This window comes from Podarcis bocagei, assembly GCF_964188305.1.
Source record: "Podarcis bocagei genome assembly, chromosome: 14".
Taxonomy (NCBI): Eukaryota; Metazoa; Chordata; class Lepidosauria; order Squamata; family Lacertidae; genus Podarcis; species Podarcis bocagei.
In genome coordinates this window covers 45,683,132-45,703,937 of record NC_138139.1, presented here as the reverse complement: position 1 = coordinate 45,703,937, position 20,806 = coordinate 45,683,132, and the positions used below count along the sequence as shown (strand labels likewise).

Below are 20,806 nucleotides of genomic sequence, written 5' to 3'. Positions count from 1 at the left end.
GGGGGGGGGGGGGGAGGAAGGACGCCAAACAAGGAGACGGGCGGCTGTTAGCAGAGCAACGTGGCAAGAGGCTGGGGCGGTAGCGATTCAAAACACGGAGTCAGCCGGAGCCCACCCTGAGAAGAGCCAATGGCGGGCCGGCGTCCGCGGCTCCTCTGGCTTATCCCGTGCGGGCCGCTCCCGGTTTGACCAATGGGGTGGAAAGGGAGGGGCCAGGCTCGAAGGCGAAGACCCGCCCTCCGAGTATTTCTGAGCGGCCCAAGCGCGAAGGCTTGGTTAGTATACGCGGGTCGGAGGGGGGAGGGGGGCCGGGTTGGGGTGGTTGCTAAGAGGCGTGCGCGAAGCGGGTTGCTAGGGAGGACGGGCAGGCGGGGTCCGGGCGCGGTGGGCTTGAGGGGGGGGGCGATGCTGTGCACCCTTACCTGCGAGTAAACCGCGTGCACCACGGTGGGGCTTACCGTCGGGTAAGGATTTCGCCTGGTTTTCAAGAGCTGTGGGGGAAATAGACGCCTTTGGTCGGGCTCCGGAGTAGGGCTCTCTATCAAATACCGTTGAGGAGGAAATAAGCCTTGCAACCCCCCCCCCAAAAAAAACCCCCAACAACCTCGTCATATTATATCTTTGGAGAGGTCTTAACTAAAGTTGCATTATAATATCTTGAGGATATGTGGTGTCCTCTTGTACCTGTTTAGTCGGAAAGTCCCAGTAGGGCTTTACACCCTCTTAAATTAAGATTTAAATAAATACATTTAGGGCCTAGTCGTCACAACAAAATTCTCAAAGCCTGTTAACAAAACAGCAGCTTAAGAACAAGGCCAGAGGAGCTCTGTTTAAAAATGTTCATAGAGGTTTTAAAGCAACTCAGCACTGGAGCTTCAGAAATGGAAGAAAAACAAGAGTGTTGTATTTTCAGAAACAAACAGCCTTATGATAGAAATACAAAATAGATTGCTTTCGTTGAAGTAGCCGGATAATGCTGTTTTGAATTGTGAGTGCCTGGTTCTCCTAAATTCCTGAGTTTGATAGGTGTTAGAACTTAATCAGTGCTTGAAGTGTTAAAAAGGCTGACAGACACTGGAGTTAGCAATATTAAAATACAGGCCCAAACCAGCTTCCAGGTCAGGAAACCACCTGGGAAATTACTTAAAGACAAAGGAAAGGCAACAGCCATTAGAAATGTAAGAGACACAAGATTCTGGGCCAGCCAGCAAACAGGCAGAGCCACACCCAGAACTCCGAGATAGTTAGCTGAGACAGAATAGTTGCAGTCTGTAAAGTGTGGCAAGATGGAGAAAGGGCGAGCCTTGGCAGGTGTCTTTTTTAATCCTAGGCTGTTGTGGCTATGGGAGAAGCAATAACCTCTTGGAGTGTAATGCTGGGAGCCCTCCATTGCAGGCTCAGGTTGTAAAGGTAAAGGTACAGACCGTATGGGCCAGTCTTGCCAGACTCTAGGGTTGTGCGCTCATCTCACTCTATAGGCCGGGAGCCAGCGCTGTCCACAGACACTTCCGGGTCACGTGGCCAGCGTGACAAGCTGCATCTGGCGAGCCAGCGCAGCACACGGAATGCCGTTTACCTTCCCGCTAGTAAGCAGTCCCTATCTACTTGCACCCGGGGGGTGCTTTCGATCTGCTAGGTTGGCAGGCGCTGGGACCGAACGACAGGAGCGCACCCCGCCGCGGGGATTCGAACCGCCGACCATGCGATCGGCAAGTCCTAGGCGCTGAGGTTTTACCCACAGCGCCACCCGCGTCCCATAGGCTCAGGTTGTATATACGTATAAATAAACCATATAAAGACACCACAGTCCCTGCTTTTCCTCATTTCCAGACCCTGGAACCCTTGGGATCTCGCACAGCTTGGAGATTGGGGCGGTGTGTAACGATGCAATTACTGTAATTGCTTTTTGAAATGGACTGTCAAGTCCCACTTGTAGATCACAAATAGATTTTAAGTTACAGAAATTAAAGAGTTGGTGTAGTGAACAGTTCTGCAAATGGAGAAAATGGAGTCTCTTTAGGATGGGTATCGGGACTTGTGTTTTTCTAATTTATTCATAAACAAACTATAGAGTTAGGAGGGCGCAGTGAAGCTGCTACGTTTGCTGATAAGGTGTTTAGGGTCTTCCCACAGGCATCTGGTGGGCTACTGTGAGAAACAGGATTCTGACACAGCAGTTCTTATGTTCACTGCTGCTACAATAAATGTTAAGTTTTAAGGTACTGTGAGACTCATAAAACAACTGTCCCTTTTGTTAGAGACAGCTTGTGAATCAGGGTAGCCATATTAAAGGAGAAGGAGAGAGGGGCCTCCTGTATCTTTGATAATTGAGTACAGTAGAACAGGAAATCATGTCAGGACAAGCTGCACCTGTCAAGCTTTCCTCTTGTATGCAGCTATTAATGGGCTACCTTTGTACCTTCAGGTGTTGTTTGATTACAGTTCCCATAATTCCTAACCATAAGCTGTGCTGGTTGGGGCTGATAGAGGAGCTGGAGTCCCAACAGTTTCTGAAGGACCGCAGCTCCTGCCGCCCCTGTATTTAAAGGTTAACGGCAACCTTTTCATTCGGGGGGAGGGGCAGCCACGCCTCCTTACAGCAGAAACAGCAACAAAAAATTGGCATTTCAAAAGCTGGGGAATGTGTTTGTGAATCATAAGTTTTTACTGGATTAGAGGTCACCTTCAAATAATTGCATTCTTCAATTTTTATATTTTAATTGCTTTTTCCTGATGAAATTATTTGAGCTATTCAGGGCTTTTCTGCCGTATGTAAATAGCTTCCTTCATCTTTCCAGTGACATTGGAGGCTTCTGCTATTCATACTTTTAATACAAGCCCTTGTTTTATACAATACATACTGTGGCATCATCAACAGACAGAGTTGGAGTATAATGGAGGTTACAGAGAAAACCTGACTAGTGCTCACTGTTCCTTGTGTTGATTATAATGCCATTCATGCTTACCTCAGGCATCTGTTTAAATGGAGGAATCGATTTACTTTAATCAATGTCATTATATGTCTACTTCATCTGTTGGAGCTAAATATTGATAAAGGTCACCTTTGCCATCTGATTATCTGTTTTTAGATTACTGTTTCACCATTCTATTCAAGCGTTTCTAACAATTTGGTTTATGGTTCAGGTGGATTCAGTATCCTAATTTTTGTTACAGTATCCTAAATATATATATATTCTTACTCCATCTTCTCCCCCACCCACTGCCCCAGATAGGTGGTGTGAGAGAGAAGGAGAGGTGTTCCCCATTTAGTTTTCCCTTCTCTCTCTCTCTCTCTCTCTCTCTCTCTCTCTCTCTCTCTCTCACACACACACACACACACACACACACACATATATATACATATATATATATTTTTACTGGGCGACATTACTGAAGAGACTACCACCAGAAAGCATTTAACTACACAGATGTGGGATAGAAGGGTTTGATCCTGTTCTTGTCAATTGTAAAGTGGAAGCTGTGAGGGCTAAATATTTATCACAGTGTGAGACAAGGATAAATAGATGAGAAAATGTAGCCCTCTAGTGGATCATGCGAAGCCACTAATCGTACATAGATTTATGTCCTCTGACAATATTCATTTTGACCCATGGAAGGCATTTTGCATTTATGGATATTAATAAAATAAAAATAGTTCTTTTTACTAGATTTGGAGTGTTAATTATTGTAACTTTCAAAATATTCAAATTCTGGCAACTGCAAAAAACCAAATAAATGTAAAGCTTAAGATTTTAAAAATACTACATATATATTCCATCACTTTAATTTTGCCTTGTACCTTCCTTCTGCTCACTCCTTGTGTGCAGGCATATACACATCCATCTCATGACAGAATTATTCCTAAAGGGCATTTCTTATTTTTTACAAAATTGTGGTTAATAAACTCAAAATATGAATCATATCTAACTGTGACTTCCCTCTTAAAGCTGCATTGGAAATTTGGTAATGCTCACAGTTAAATTTGCAAATAAAAATTGAAAACTCTCTTCCATACAGCAGCAGATCACACAAAAATGTTTCAGTTTATTAGGTGCAACTATTCATCAGCAGAACTTACTCCAATGGACTGTCCTTCATTGGACGTATTCAAGTAGAACAGGAATAGACTCTCCACAAGTTTGTTTGACTACTCCCAATTGCTTTAGCTGGCAGGACCATGGTCAAGGATAATGAGAGGAGTTCTCTAACATCTTGAGGTCCTTGGGTCCTCTATCCCTGAAGCAGAGCTATTTGTCTGTGACGCTATAGTTAAACTGAACAAAAGAGCCCTGCTGGATCAGACCAAAGGCCCGTTTAGTCCAGCATCTTGTTCTCACAGTGGCCAACCAAATGTCTCTGGGAAGCTTCCAAAGAGGACTTGAATACAGCAGTTCTCTTCCCCACTTGGGATTCCCGGCACATTGTCACATAGAGACAATGGAGGTAGCACATAGCCTGTAGTTACCCATAGGTTTATCTGCTATGGATTTGTCTAATTCCCTTTTCAAGTCATTTAAGATGAGCAGCGAGCTTGAGGTATATGATCTCCAAGCTGATTTCCAACTCTAAAATTCTGTTGTTCTATGTAAATGCTTTAGATAACCTGCAATTTGCCTTTCTGTTTCCTATAATAAAGTGTCCAGTCATGTGCCATATACTGGTACTGTAGTGTTACTTCCAGTATTGTGATTTCGTTGTTTGCTGTTTTCCTCCTCACAGTCCTACAAACATTGCACAGATAGGCAAATGCCACAAAATTACCCAATTTTTCATTGGAACGAAACTACAAAAATCTATACAGTATCTGAAGGTAAAAACTCTCCATTGGAACTGTAACAGCCTGTAACTGTTTTATCATATTACTATTTACCTCCTAGGGGCAGAAAAAAACCACCGTGGAAAAATGAAGTTTTTTTCAAGAATTCATCCAAATGCCCTGGCATACTCAATGACGACTTTAGGTGCTGGGATGATGAACAGCATCTTTAATTTTTATTATGTTAAACTCTTTTTAAACAAATACAAGATATCTGAATCAGCATTCCATCAAGCACAGGTACAGTCAATGCCAACATTAGTTTTTCTGTTGTTTTTGGGCGTTGCCCTGGTCATTATTTTGAATGCAGAATTAGCAGTGTCTTTCATTTAATGTAAGCAATTTCTATACTGCTTTTCAAGTCCTCCCAAGGCAGCATGCAGTAAAAAAGTCACAGCAAAACAATGAAGTCCTTAATAATTACCAGCACAATTGAAATGAATATGTTCTTTTAATCAATAAAAACAAACCAGCAGCAGATTAAACCATATAAAACAATACTGTCTGCTCCCTCATTGCCAGCTCAGGATACTAGCTATCCTAATTTGACTAAATGAAAAGCTGGTTGGAAAATAAAAGTTTTATGGCTTTCCTAAAAGAAATCAAGGACACTACTGTAATTCATTACTGCTTGTATGGTTATGTGTTAGTTTGTGTTATGTATTCAGTGGTGGTGGCCTCGTCAGCTGAGAGTTGTTGATATGCCTTGTTGAGGGTGCGCTTAAGGGAAATGACAATTGGGGTCTCCCATCAAGTGTGCAGAACGGGCTCGAGGAGCCCTTGTTCAATGAGGCGATCCAGCTCTGAATCAATCTTGGGCTTCAGGGTGAATGGCACCCGCCAAGCCTTCATGCAGATTGGTATTACAGCCGGGTTGAGTCTCAGTGCAACCGGTGGATCCTGAAATGTTCTGTGATTGTATATCATGTATCGAATCAGAACACAGGGGCTCATAATCCTGTGCAAACACAGATCACTGAATACATAACACCTTGTATATATGTTTATGATTAAAAAATATACAAACGATTACCGACATTGCCTTGCGATATATGAGGAATGTGGTTAATAAATTATAAATTTTAGTTAGAATTTTATTTAATGCTGCTGTTTTAGGTACTGTATTTTTTGCTCTATAAAACTCACTTTTTCCCTCCTAAAAAAGTAAGGGGAAATGTGTGTGCATCTTATGGAGCGAATGCAGGCTGCGCAGCTATCCCAGAAGCCAGAACAGCAAGAGGGATTGCTGCTTTCGCTGCGCAGTGATCCCTCTTGCTGTTCTGGCTTCTGGGATTCGGAATATTTTTTTATTGTTTTCCTCCTCCAAAAACTAGGTGTGTCTTATGGTCTGGTGTGTCTTGTAGAGCAAAAAATTCGGTAATTGTATTTTTATATAGTTATATATGTACCTTTGAAAGATACATGCAAATATTTTCATTGCACAGTGGTACCTCGGGTTAAGTACTAAATTCGTTCCAGAGGTCTGTTCTTAACCTGAAACTGTTCTTAATCTGAAGCACCACTTTAGCTAATGGGGCCTCCTGCTGCTGCCACACTGCCAGAACACGATTTCTGTTCTCATCCTGAAGCAAAGTTCTTAACCTGAGGTAATATTTCTGGGTTAGCAGAGTCTGTAACCTGAAGCGTATGTAACCCGAGGTACCACTGTATTTCCTCGTGTACCACTGGTACATTTTCCAGTGGGTTTTCCAGAGTCAAGAAAACACCACCGACATATGCTGTTAGCTTGTAATTTTGTTGGCCCGCTCTTATGCCCCTTATTTTATCATTATTCCTTATCTTTTGTGCGAATACCTTCAAAAGCAAAATAAACAGTAACGGAGACAACAGGCATCCTTGTATGCTTCCTTTCATAACCCTACACACCCATCAGTTGTTGTGTTATTTACAATAATATTTGCACGTTGTTCAGTATATATTGCTTCTATGGCCTTTAGGAAGGTTTCCCTTAGGTCCACCTCCCTCAAAACGCTTTTCATAAATAGCCAAGTCATGTTGTCAAACGCTTTCTCCGTATCTAAGAATATCAACGCTGTCTGTTTTTCGTTATGGACTTCTAAGTATTCTATTATGTTAATTATATTTCTAACATTCTCTTTTAACCGTCTGCCAGGAAGAAAGACTCCTTGGTCCTCATGTATTAGATCGCTCATAACTTTTTTAAGCCTGTTGGCCAATATTGCTGCAAATATTTTATAATTGCAGTTTAGTAATGAAATTGGGCGAAATTTTTTAGGTTTGTCGTGTTTAGGTATCAAGGTGATATAGGCCCCTTTCCAAGTTTCTGGTACTTTTCCTATTTCCAATACTTTATTCATAATGTATTTCAATGTAAATTAGAGACATGGGAGAGGGCCTTCTTAGTGGCTTCTCCCAGACTTTAAAACTCCCTCCCTAGAGAAGTTAGACTGGCTCTCTCTTTCCTGTTCCAGCATGTTTTTGCAAATCGACTGCTTTTAATGAAAGGGCTGTTTTTATTGTACTTAATTGTACAGTGGGTGCGTGGGGATGTCTCTCTGTGCAGCATTTGAAACTCCCATTATTCCAGGCACGTTTTGCGACAGAATTTCATTAATGTGAGCAGTTTCTGAGCTCTAGGCACAGTACTGCGCCCAAGAGTTCAGATTAAAACTGCCACTGCTGGAAGGAAAGGAGGACCTTTTTTCTGCCTTCCCACTTCCAGCCACTCTGAAGACTGCAGAAGGGACTCTCTCATAAGACTATAAGGGGGGTGGGCAGGAGAAATATGGCTTTTTTCTTTTCTTTTTTTCAGTCTTAAGATGAGGACTAGACCATGTGAAAAATGAATTTAAGATTTTAGCTGCAGTTCATTCATTTTCAGCTTCGTATTCTTCTTACTAAAAAAGTTCGCCTAGACACTCCATTGCAGTGCCCATAACCTAGGTTTAAGGTGCCATTTAGCTCCTAGATTTCATATCTTAGTTTCTAACGCTGTCTCTATCTGTATAGGTGCATTGATAGTTGTTTTTCTACGTTTTTAGTTCTTATTTTTATCTATAAGCCACCTTGAGTCCATGTCAAGGAAAAAGGTGGGGTATAAATAAATTAATAATAATAATGTATAGAATTGGTGTTTTTAATTATATGTGCAAATGCAGCAAACAGGATGGCACACACCCACACCCACAGCTTGATTTTTGTGGAAGTTCTCCTTGGCAGCTGCCATCAGCACAGACACTAGAAAATTATTTTCTTAGGCATCCCTAAGCCCCAGTTTCCCATCTCTACTCAATTCAAGAATAAAGCTCATTTGGTGATCTTGGACCAGCCATTATCTCTTAACCTAAGTTAGGCTTGTAGTAAAGGCAAAAGGAGTGAGGGATAGCCAAGCTTCTTGCATGAAGGTTAAGAGACAAATAGAATGAGTGCAACATTTTCTCCTGAGTTTTAAATCGCCCCCGTTCCAATAGCGTTTTCTTTTCTTTACGTTACTAGTGTTGATTTGTCATTTATTTACTGATTTTAAACTTTTTCATTTTATAATCCGTTATATTTTTATTGATACGATACGTTTTCAGTTGTACAAGCTACTATGTGATTTCTGCTGAGCCATGAAAAGTGGTGCAAATAAATAAACTGGTGTTCTTTTTTATTTTATTTTTACTCAGGTTGTTTTTATGATCTGGAATGCCATTAACGACCCTCTCTTTGGCTATATTCAAGACAACTCCAAAGTGCCATGCTGCTCCAGGCGTCAGTTTTCCATTTTGTATGGAGCTCCCTTGTATGCTTTGGCCTTTCTTCTTCCTTGGTTTCCTTGGAAACAATATGAAGAAGGTGACTGGCTTAGCGGACTTCATCTTATCGTTGCTTTGTGCGCTTTCGATGGCCTGCTTACGTTTGTCTTGCTAGCACAGTGTGCCCTCTTTGCGGAAATTTCAACTAGACACGAAAATAGGCTCCAGCTTATTAAGTATAATCAAGTGGCAACCTTGGTTGGCTCCACCAGCATCCTTTTCTGCGGCTTAATTTCAGATAACATGGAGAACTTCACCTATTTTCAAGCATTTGCTGTTCTGGTAGGAGCAGTTGCCACTGCTTGCATGTGCTACACTGGAATGTATAGCACCACTCAGTATGAACAAAAAGAAACTCTAATGGAAGAATTTGATGAAAATGCTGAGAGCTCTCTCTCTTGGTCCTCTGTGATTTTGTTGACAAAACAGATCATGACTCAGAAAAACTTTTTGCTTTTTGTGACCATGAACTTCTTTCAAGTCTTCCACTTGGCCTTCTGCAACAATTTCATGATGATCTTTGCAGATAACCTCATCCCTAAGGGCGTTCTATCATCATCTATCAGAAGTATCATGTATGGGGCAGGTTTTATTTGTCCTCAGGTAGGCAGAGAAACCTTTTGTTCTTTTCTCTTTAAGGCGAAAATATGCTGGTTCTCAGCAGATTTATTTGCTTACACTGATTGCCAAGAATAATTATGCATTACCTTGCAGAAAACCTTTATACTGCAAAACTAACCTTTGGTGCTACTGATGTCTCCCAAAGGAATTCAACTGATGCACATACGGTTTGACTAAAGGGGGAGCTGGCTCTTCACTGTGTGTTTGTATGCTTTTTGGTACTTTTGTTTAAAAAAAAAGTTGGTAAAAACCTCTAAGAACAAGTATGGGATTAAAAATTGTGAGGGATCACATTTTCTGAAAGCCAGGTAAATCTATGGTGTTGAACCTGGAGCAGTAGTTCTCAAATTATAAGGCTGGCCTCTCGAGGGTAGGGGAATTTAATAACAAATGGCCTCTTTACTATTCAGGTTAGAGGGCAACATACTTTACTTAGTGATTTCCTTTCATTTTTTCCTATTCATTAGTACTGTTTTTTCCTCTATTCTTCTCTTCCACATTTTCCCCTCACTAAATTCGGAGATTCCCTATACAGTCATACCTCGGGTTAAAGTAGTTTCGGGTTAAATATTTTCAGGTTGCGTCCCACAGCGACCTGGAAGTAACGGAATGGGTTACTTCCGGGTTTCGTCGCATGCGCAGACGCTCAAAATGATGTCATGCGCAGAAGCGGCGAATCGCGACCCACAGACGGAGGTTGCGTTCTGCTCAGGATGTGAACAGGGCTCCGGAACGGATCCTGTTCACATCCAGAGGTACCACTGTACTTTGAAAATGTGAATAGGAGAGCTGCATCTATTTTATAGGGAAGGGAGGATAAAGTGTGGCACAGTAGTAGTTGGAGGAGAAAACCACAGGGATGAGGGGGAATTAAGAGACACAAGGGGTTCATGAGCCACATTAAGCTGAGGCGCATAGATGGGCCCTTAGCATGTTACACTGGATACACGAATAAGCTGTTTAGCTAGTACAATAGCTATGTATTTGAAAGTGACATTTTGATGTGGGTTTATACCGTATTTTTCGCCCTATAGGACACACTTTTTCCCCTCCAAAAATGAAGGGGAAATCTGTGCGTCCTATGGGGCGAATGCAGGCTTTTGCTGAAGCTTGGAGAGTGAGAGGGGTCGGTGCGCACCGACCCCTCTCGCTCTCCAGGCTTCAGGAAGATATCTGTAGCCTAGGGAGCCCTGCGGGAGTTCCCGCAGGGCTCCCTAGGCTGCGAATAGCAGCCTGCCGCCCGGAGCGCTGTGCTCTCTGAAGCAGAGTGCCCCGCGCCTCGGGAAAATATCCTTTTCTCCTCTAAAAACTACAGTAGGTGCGTTTTTAAAAGCTCGGGCTTCCCCCGCGTCTGGGGGGGGGAAATAATTTTTTTTTCTTTATTTCCCCCCCCCCAAAAAAAATTAGGTGCGTTCTATGGGCCGGTGCGTCCTATAGGGCGAAAAATACGGTAATTATTAAAATCCAGACAATGCAACACAGTATATATATATATATGGCTCGATCTAAAATGCCACTTTATTTTTATTGCTATTTTCAGAATGCAAATAGAACAACAAGAAAGGAACAGCATCGGCTCCCGTTAACAATTTAAAAATCCGTCAGTCCTTTGGAGAGTCATTTGTCCAAATAGATATCCAAACGAGATTGGCTGTTATAAGGCATATGTTCAAATGTTGGTGATGTAATGCTGATGTTGCCTTTTTGAAGGATTGGACGGTCAGGGTATCCTGTGGTGCTTTCTTTCTGGTTAGAAATAATTCTATCTTTGACAGGGTTTCAATACTGTATTAATGTAGCTTAATATTTCTGTTATATTTCAGTGCCTTGTGCTAATCAGTCAAGCTTTGTTGAAGAAATTTGGTTACTATAAGGTGGTCTTATTTTCCTTCTACTTGGAAGCAATAGCTGCTGCTATCATGCTGCTTGTAGGTCCAGAACACTACTACTTATTGGCTATTTATCTTACGGCAAACATGTAAGTAACTTTAGTTTTAAGAGCATGGCAATTTTGACCAGGATTCACAAAGATCTACTTCACGTGTGGCCCAGGGGTGGGGGGTAGAGGAGAGAGGGGAAGGCAAGATACCCCTCAGTAGGATCTCCATGTATTATGGATGGAATCAATAGCGGTGGCTTGTTCACATCTGTGCTGTTCTGGGCCCAAGACAAGCCTTTTGATCCTCCCTTTCTTCCCCTACACACCAACCATGTCAGCCCTAGGACCTAGCACCACTGTTTTAATTCCCCCACTATTCTGTCATAGCATTGTAGAGTTATAAAATGGTCGTGCCTGAGCACTGGGGGAGGTAAATCATATTAAAGGAGCCAAGGTCCTGACGTAGTGTGGGTCATGGAGGAACCACACTAGGTCTCGTTGCAGAGGTCCTCTTACGTTTAGGTGCATGCGGGGGGTTTCATTCCTAGCCCCAGTGTGCGTTGCTGGAGCATGCATAACCCCATTACACCCCCATTACTCCTTCCAGGTCCAAAATGACCGTCAGTGGTCCGTATCAATTGGACTCCCAAAAATGGTCACTGTCTGTACAAGCAGTAATGTCATTAATCAGGAAAGTGACTGGTAGTTCTTTGGGGATTCTTTAAGGCAGATGGGGTCACAGATGATTTGGAACTGATTACATTTTTTATAAGTAATGGCAATTGTCCTAAAGTGGAGACTATTGGGAACCACTTATTCTAGTTTCCCAAATCTGGAATGTATTATTTTATTTACTTATTTATTTAAATGATTTATATGCTGCTTAATTCCCCCCAAATCTCTTAAGTGTTATTAGACAAATGAGACAAGTTAACAGACAGTGAGATCTTTGGGAGGAAAGCCAAGATTAAGTTTTCAACAGAAGTGGACTTTATTCATTGATTTCTAGAACCCTTATTATTCTGGGTCCTCATATCCTATTTTCAACTTTGCTGTTTTATTAATGTATTTGTGTAGTAGTTCACTATACTGAACAAATATTTTATGATACTAAAAATATCCAAATTTAATTTTTCTTTGTCCAAGGCAATTCAAATCTAAGTCACTTCTCTATTTATTTAGGGTCATTGTTCAAGCTTCTTTCAGTCTGTTTAACTTGCCTTTGGCCGATATTGTTGATGCAGATTTAAAGAAACATAAACGGAGGTAAGCATGGTTTGTTTACTTTTTATGATATGCAAACTTTCATTGTAGATAATAAATGTTAAATTGTGTTTCAGTTATTATTGGAAAGTCTCAATTCAGCATGCTCATTACACTACATAGAATTATTCTATAACACTTTTCAGTGTATGGAGTACTTTACCCCCCCCCCCCAAATACCCAAACAATTTGTCAGTGGCCTTGAGTTGAGCAGTTTGGAGCCTGATTTTCCTCAATTTATTAAATTATCCCTATAAATTGCATACAAAAATACATATATTAGGAGAAATTCACACTAAAATGTTGATGGATTTTCATAAGGACTTTTAAACAACAAAAAGGCGCAGTTAAAGTATAGAAAATGAATTTTAAGATTGGAAAAATGAGAAACTGAGGAAAGCTGAAGTTGACAGATTCTTAGTATTACTATTTGAAGAACTGAGGATACAGTCATACCTCGGGTTAAAGTTGCTTCAGGTTGAGCATTTTCAGGTTATACTCCGTGGTGACCCGGAAATAACTGAATGTGTTACTTCCCGGTTTCGCCGCATGCGCAGATGCTCAAAATGATGTCACGCGCATGCGCAGAAGCAACCCGCAGGTGCGGGATGCATTCTCTTCAGGATATGAACAGGGCTCCGGAACAGATCCCGTTCGCATCCAGAAGTACCATCCAGAAGTGTTTGAATATAACTTTCTGCTGAAGTACAGTGGTATCTCGGGTTACATACGCTTCAGGTTACAGACTCCGCTAACCCAGAAATAGTACCTCGGGTTAAGAACTTTGCTTCAGGATGAGAACAGAAATTGTGCTCCAGCTGCGCGGCAGCAGCAGGAGGCCCCATTAGCTAATGTGGTACCTCAGGTTAAGAACAGTTTCAGGTTAAGAACGGACCTCCAGAACAAATTAAGTACTTAACTCGAGGTACCACTGTATTCAATTTGCAATTTAAATAATAACTTGCAGTCTATTGAAATAATTGTTTAACATTTCAGATTACCACTTTCCTCCATGGTTTTTGGAACAAATGCCTTGTTTACAAAACCAGCCCAGTCTTTAGCCCCTATGCTTGTGGTTACCATACTAAATCAATTTGGTTATGCAAATCTGAATGGGAAAGTTGTTCATCTTGACCCAAGGTAAGTAAGAGACAATTAATTGCCACAGTGATGTTTTAATCTGATGAACCCTTTGGTCTATTTGGCTATTACAGCTTTCTTTTTTTATTCTGAAATTAAATTGTTGGAATTTGTGTTCTGAAACATGTTATCTGGAAAGTTGCAATGGTTGAAGGTAATTTTTGTTTTACTATATTCACAAAGAATTTCTCTTAAGTGCGTTGCAGTTTTCACTTGTGCTTCTTGAACATGAAAGCTTGCAAGTTTGTCCAGATAAAGCTTTCCCATGCAATCAGTCTAGTCCAGGCACCCCCAACCTGCAGCCCTCCAGATGTTTTGGCCTACAACTCCCATGATCCCTAGCTAACAGGACCAGTTGTCAGGGATGATGGGAATTGTAGTCCAAAACATCTGGAGGGCTGAAGGTTCCTGGTCTAGTCTGTACTTGGTTAGATCTTCATTTGAGTATAGCAACAGTGTTTCCTGTGTTTGCAGAAGCGGGATGAACATACCTGACAGATCACATAGGTCCAGTTCGCATGACACGCAAAACTGTTCTTAAACCATGGTTTATTGAACAAACCACCCTTAAACCAAAGAACATTCTGCAGACTATCAAAGTAACTGGTTTGTGTTGTCATCCTCCATCCCGCCTAGTTCCAACCCACAACTGTCTCTCCATCTGACACCCTTCAAGCTTTTGTGGCAACGGCTGGCATTTCCTCACCATGTCACTTTCCATTGGTCAGGTGTGGTAATCTTTGTGCTGATCTTCTGCAGCAGTCCTCAAGGAACCACTTTCCTCCCTTCCTCAGAAAAAAAATGTCTGTATAGCTTTGCAGCTTATAAAAAACAATTTTGTAACAGCTGTTTTTATATTCACAACTGACAACCACTGTTTACTGTACATTTATGCTTTTAGATTAGTAATCAGAACCTGTGTTGGAGCCACCTTATTACTACCGTATTTTTCTCTCTATAACACGCAGATTTTTTCTCCTAAAAAGGAAGGGGAAATGTCTGTGCGTGTTATTGAGCAAATGTGTGGTCCCTGGAGCCGAAAAATCAGGCAAAAATCAAATTGCGCAGTCACGGAGAAGGGAAACCTGAAAAGAGGAAGCTGCTGCTTTCCTGCATTCTGCCTCAGGGTCTTACTGCCCACCCTTTTCTGTTTCGTTGCTGTGTTTGCTCAAACAGAACAAAGAGCAGGGAAAGCCCCTCCCCTCCAGGCAAGCAGAGGGGAAAGCAGAGTGTCGTTCCTTCCTCTCTGTGCTCCGGTGCTGCTGAAAACATGCAGGTGGGAGAGAGAGAGAGAGAGAGAGAGAGAGAGAGCGTGAGCTGGCTGGCTTGGGTGCTTGGGTGGGGGGAAACTTTTGCCTTCCTTTCCTCCCTCCCGTTATATCCCTCTCCTGCATTCTTAGCCAGCTGCTTCTCTGCACACCCCTCTCGTGCTCCTTGTCCCTTCTGTGTTTTTCCTTCCCTCCCCACTTAAAATGTGGTTACAAAGCATGGATCCACATGGATCCTCAGGATCTTTGCATTGGGTCACCCCAAATTCACCATCAGAGCACATAGCATGTCCATGGCTACAGCCTGCCCCCCAAAAATCATGCACCCACTGTTGCCTGGGGCTGCAATGGTGCAAAAATGTGGTTAAAAAGCATGGATCCACATGGATTCTCAGGATTTTTGCATTGGGTCACCCCAAATTCACCATCAGATCACATGTCTGTGGCCACAGCATGAAGCACAAAAATGATACATCCACTGTTTCATTCAGAATGTTTTTTCCCTTGTTTTCCTCCTCTAAAAACGATGTGCGTGTTATGGTCAGGTGCGTGTTATAGAGCGAAAAATACGGTACTTCCCTATCTCTCATAGGAGGTTTGAAAAACTTGCTTTTACTAATGTACACTTAAATATTTTCATTTGTGAGTTCTAGTCACTGTCAGGAACAGAAGCTCATTTTGAAGCCCCTCTCACTCAACACCTGCTCTGTTTCAAAACAGCATTTCATTCATACTCCCATAAAAACAGTCCTTAATGTTTTTATTTCGGTGTGTTAAAATGCAAATCTTTTCCATCTCCAAAACTTTTTAAAGAATTAATATTTGCTGCCTGTGATTTTCCTTGAAAAGTTGACAAGATTTATTGAAGGTAATGAATAGATGCCGACTGAGTAACACGACCCCCCTTGGAAACCTAAGTCCTGTTTATTTGTGTAACTTTGGATTTATTATTTTTCTTTTTAAAAATCCAGATTAATTTTTTTTATATAAAAGCTGACCAAATCTATCATTCATTCACTTACCAACCAATAACAGTTAATCGCCTGCAGTCAAAACATCTGCAAAGCAATAGTTTAAAGAGATTGCTTTTAAGTGTTCAACTCTCCAGTTCAGACTGCTGCTATGAAGGGGGTACAGGGTAGAGTTGGGAAAGGAAGAGGATCCTGTTACCAGACAAAATGTGCAGCAGCAGCAGCTTCAGGAAATGCACCAGTGAGAGCAGCTGAGTACTCAGGGCAGCTTGCCTACTGTCTCTGTTGTTTGGTGGGTGATGACAAAACAAATTATGCTTAAACTTTAATTAAGTATGTGCCCATGTTTTCAGGTAACACTAAGCCATAATTAAGGCAATAAGCCAACAAACAAACAATCTGAACAGACTATAGTTCAGACACTGCTGGGTTCAGATGTACAGCTAAGGCATGGTTTGTTAACTAAGGTTTATTTAAACCCTCGTTTAACATATACAGTGGTACCTCGGGTTACATACGCTTCAGGTTACAGACTCCACTAACCAAGAAATAGTGCTTCAGGTTAAGAACTTTGCTTCAGTATGAGAACAGAAATCATGCTCCGGTGGCAGCAGGAGGCCCCATTAGCTAAAGTGGTGCTTCAGGTTAAGTACAGTTTCAGGTTAAGTACGGACCTCCGGAACGAATTACCGTATTTTTCGCTCTATAACACGCACCCGACCATAACACACACATAGTTTTTAGAGGAGGAAAACAAGAAAAAAAATATTCTAAACGAAACAGTGGATGTATGATTTTTGTGGTTCATGCTGTGGCCACAGACATGTGATCTGACAGTAAGTTTGGGGTAGCCCAATGCAAAAATCCTGAGGATCCATGTGGATCCATGCTTTGTAACCACGTTTTTGCGGCCCCAGGCAACAGTGGGTGCGTGATTTTTTTGGTGCAAGCTGTAGCCATGGACATGCTATGTGATCTGATGGTGAATTTGGGGTGACCCAGTGCAAAAATCCTGAGCATCCATGTGGATCCGTGCTTTGTAACCAGGCTCTCTGTCATCTCTTCTCCCCATTCAAAGCGAGCCACGGAGGAGGGAAGGAAGGGGAACCATGGATCCTCTGCTGACGACTGCAGCAGATCCCCCTGCCATCTGTAGGCATTCGCTCCATAATACGCACAGACATTTCCCCTTACTTTCTAGGAGGGAAAAAGTGAGTGTTATGGAGCAAAAAATACAGTAAATACTTAACCTGAGGTACCACTGTAGTGCAAACTGGGTTATAGAGAAAGTAGTATCTTTTTCTCTTTTTTTGTAAACCGCTTTGCTGAAGTAGCCCTAAATATAGTTGCATCAGCCTTAGATGTCCAGAAACCTCCACAGAATACCATACAGCCTGTCTGAAATATTGTTAAAATGAACAAGACCGTTCACAACACGTGCTAGTTTTCAGGCCCCTTCTGGGTACCCCAGCATATAAACAGAATGGTAAAATGCTTCTGTAAAATAGGGTCTAAATGGCATTGTTCAATAAATTCGCATTCAACACCACTGATTTCTCATAATCAGATAAAACAAGTTAAATTTTATATAGTATTGGTATTCCACTTAATTTATGTATACAAATGGGGATAGATGATTTCCTAATTTGAATTAAGCATGATCTTGTTGAAGTGCTGGAACACAACACTGATAAATATATACTGCAATGAGTTTTGTTTTGTAGTAATTGCTGAAAAAACTGAACATTTAAAAAAAAACCCTTCTCTTCCAGTTTGTTTCTAGGTCTCCACGATGCCATGTTCTACATGATCTGTCTGGTTCCTCTTTGCATTGCAGTTATACAGATTCTGACATGGACACCCTTTTCCATTCAGAATAGCCACCTTTCACTTTGAAATTGAATTGCAAATGTGTGGATCAGGAACACAACTGGTTTTTTTTTACAGAGGTCAGATGAACAAGAACATTGGACTTCCTTGACTCAGGGGGATCATCTGCAGCCTGAGCCAGTAAATTCTTTTCTGTTATATCTGTAAATCTTGTGTGTGCCTTATCATCATGCCATATTTCTTTCTAGTTCAACTGTACGCAAGTTAGAGATACCACATAGACTTACTGAGTACACCAAAATGCCACTACCTCACTGGATGCCTAAGAGATGAATGCATAATGGTGTGGTGTGATTCTGTGAATAAACCTGACACTCTTTTTAGAAGAACTAAGGGCCCATGATAAATCATAAGAAGCTGCATTTGAGCACCCTCTCTCATAAAATGTGAAATGCTACCTCTTTGCTGCAAGCAAAACAAGGTCATTTCCCCCCATGGAATATTGGAAAATGTATGTTAGATTTCTCTCCCCCAAACTGGTATATGGTCTGCAAAACACAACATGGTTTCTCTACATGGGATACCTTAGCTTTGCAGGGGTTGGAAAGTAGGGCAATGACAGCATTGGATCACATTGGATAAATTTGTACGGACTGTTCAGCAAAGAAAGCTTTGGCAGTATTTAGAGGGGGAGGCATGCATATCTGCGCTGTGGAGAGAACGTGAACTGATGTTTATGTTTACATACTCATGACTACACAAGTAGTGCTGAAGATTGTCATTGGCAACGGAAAAGGGGGAGACAGATGGGGAACCGTATAGTTGATGCAGCATAGTGGGAAACCCAATTAATCCACATGGTGGAGATGCAGGTGGCTGCCTGAAGTGGAAGGCAGAGGAGCTTGCACAGAAGCCTGTGGCTTGTGATGGGAAAACTTGATAATGAAAGAAAAAGTGTTTGGGCGTCTCCAAAGCATAATAAATGTGATTAAATCAAACTGCTGGGTTTATGGGACTGTGGGAAAAATAAATTTGCTGGGTGGTAGGCTCGTAAGCTTTGGATTTCTTGGCTGCTTGATGCCATGCAAAGAGGGATAATCATATGTAAAACTACTATAGCCCTTGGAACTTGCATTAAAATATACTATTTGAAATTGTCTGTCACATTTCCTTTATTGTCAAGTAGCTAAATGCAGCATTTTGGATTTGCCCCTGTTAAAGCCTTTTCCATTTTTCATCTTTTGAAAAGATGGCGATTAAAGAGCAACTAATGCTACTTGATATGTTACAAAGTCCGAATTATGCCATAATAAATCCTACCATCCTGTTCTTTATCCAGTAGATTATATATAGTAGCACTTTTATTTCTCATAAAGCAGTCTTTTATTTTATTAAGCCAATTCTTTATAGCTCAGTTCTTAATTCAACATTGGAGGAACAGACTTCTTAGCCTGTTTAAGGTGGGTTTTTTTTTTTGCTCTTTCCCAGGTTGTTTTCTTGTAGAAAAGAGAATTGTATCATTTTCTAGCCTATTTCTTACCCCATTCATTAGCTACTGTAACCGATAGTGCAGGGATCTCTAATTCTACCTCTCTCCCACCCTGTACATTTATCTAAGGCTGCAATCCTGATGTGGGTAGGAGGGAATCTGAAGGCAGTTTAACTGCCAAATCTAGTGCTGGAGCCAGCAGGCTGGAAGTGAGAAGGTAAGAATGCTGCCCCTGTTGCTGTGAATCTTCCCCAGCCCTACCTGGCGATGCCAAGGATTGAAACGGACCTTCTGCATTCAAAGTAGATGCTGTACCACTAAGCCAGGGGTAGGCAACCTAAGGCCCGTGGGCCAGATGCGGCCCAATCGCCTTCTCAAGCCAGCCCAGGGATGGTCCGGGAATCAGCGTGTTTTTACATGAGTAGAATGTGTCCTTTTATTTAAAATGCATCTCTGGCTTATTTGTGGGGCCTGCCTGGTGTTTTTACATGAGCAGAATGTGTCCTTTTATTTAAAATGCATCTCTGGCTTATTTGTGGGGCCTGCCTGGTGTTTTTACATGAGCAGAATGTGTCCTTTTATTTAAAATGCATCTCTGGGCTATTTGTGGGGCATAGGAATTGGTTCATTTCCCCACCAAAAAATATAGTCCGGCCCCCACATGGTCTGAGGGACAGTGGACCAGCCCACAGCTGAAAAAGGTTGCTGACCCCTGCACTAAGCAATAACCCTTCCCCAGCCATAATGAAGTGACTGAACATAATGCAGTGCAATTCCCCTCACATTTTCTTGCTACTCTTCTGAAGTAGCTGTTTTATTTGAGCCAGGGTTCCCAAGATCTCGGTAGGAAGGCTGGGTCCTCTTAGGTGAAAAAATAATGGGTGAGGGAGCTCTCTTGAGCATGTACAGACCACACACTCATACAGATTAGAAACAGCCCAGTTCTACCCCTACACATTTGGAATTTGAGCAAACGGGGCTTGGAAATCAGTGAGCGTCGGAAAAGCGGGCAGAACAGGCAAAATTCATGGGAGGAGGGAGATTTCTCAATGGCAGTTGCCCACCATACCTAAATAGAACTGCAAAGGCCACAGGAGAGCCACCACCTTCTCAAAGAGGCCAGTTTGGCCACTGGGGGGAAAGGATGCTGGACTAGATCGATCTTGTCAGCCTCCTCTTGTATTCTTGGTATATTCTTGTCACTCCTGCTTATTAGACTGAAGACGATAGCAGACGGGCCACCACCTTCCTTGCCTGTTTTGTGGGATTCCCAGGGACGTGTTCTTGGCCACTGGGGGAAACGGGATGCCTAACGAAATGGTGCGCTGGTCCCAATCCGTGGGCGCTACGTTCCTGCCTTCCTGGGTGCGAAATCTGGGCTTTTATTTACCCACCCCCACGACCCCCTTTAGTCCTCTGCACCCCTTATTCCTGTACAATCGGCCATTCCCGTTCTGCACTGGTTGTCACAGCCGTGCCGCAGGGGGCGTCCTCGCCCACCCTCCCGCCTCCGAGTGAGCGCAGCCTCCGTGTCGAGGAAAGGCCGCCTTGGGAAGTGGAGGCGCCTTCCTCCTCCTCGACTCCCTCCTTCCCCTCCCTCTGCGCATGCGCCCCGCAGCGGCGGCCATTGTGCCGCCTCTCGTTTTGAAAGCAGCGCCCCCAGAGGCGCTGCCCTGCGCCGCGCCCTGATTGGCCGAGAGGGCGGACAGAAAGGCTGGGCGCCCGCCCGCCCACCGGCCCGCGCGCGAGC

The 20,806-nt window shown here is 42.5% G+C and overlaps 1 protein-coding gene across 2 annotated transcripts; it reads left to right on the top strand.

Annotated features, from left to right (window-relative positions):
* Positions 1–168: 168 nt before the first annotated feature.
* LOC308572988 (transmembrane protein 180-like) lies at positions 169–18,721 on the top strand. Of its 2 annotated transcripts, none has more exons than XM_081169609.1 (7): positions 169–275; positions 4,878–5,056; positions 8,467–9,198; positions 11,040–11,194; positions 12,278–12,361; positions 13,355–13,498; positions 17,510–18,721. In XM_081169609.1, exons 2-7 carry the CDS (start codon positions 4,904–4,906, stop codon positions 17,631–17,633), a joined length of 1,392 nt encoding a protein of 463 aa, XP_081025735.1. In that variant the 5' UTR covers positions 169–275; positions 4,878–4,903; the 3' UTR covers positions 17,634–18,721. The 2 variants fall into 2 exon arrangements, with proteins under 2 accessions (XP_081025735.1, XP_081025736.1); XM_081169610.1 differs by lacking the exon at positions 169–275 and adding an exon at positions 336–464.
* Positions 18,722–20,806: the final 2,085 nt, after the last annotated feature.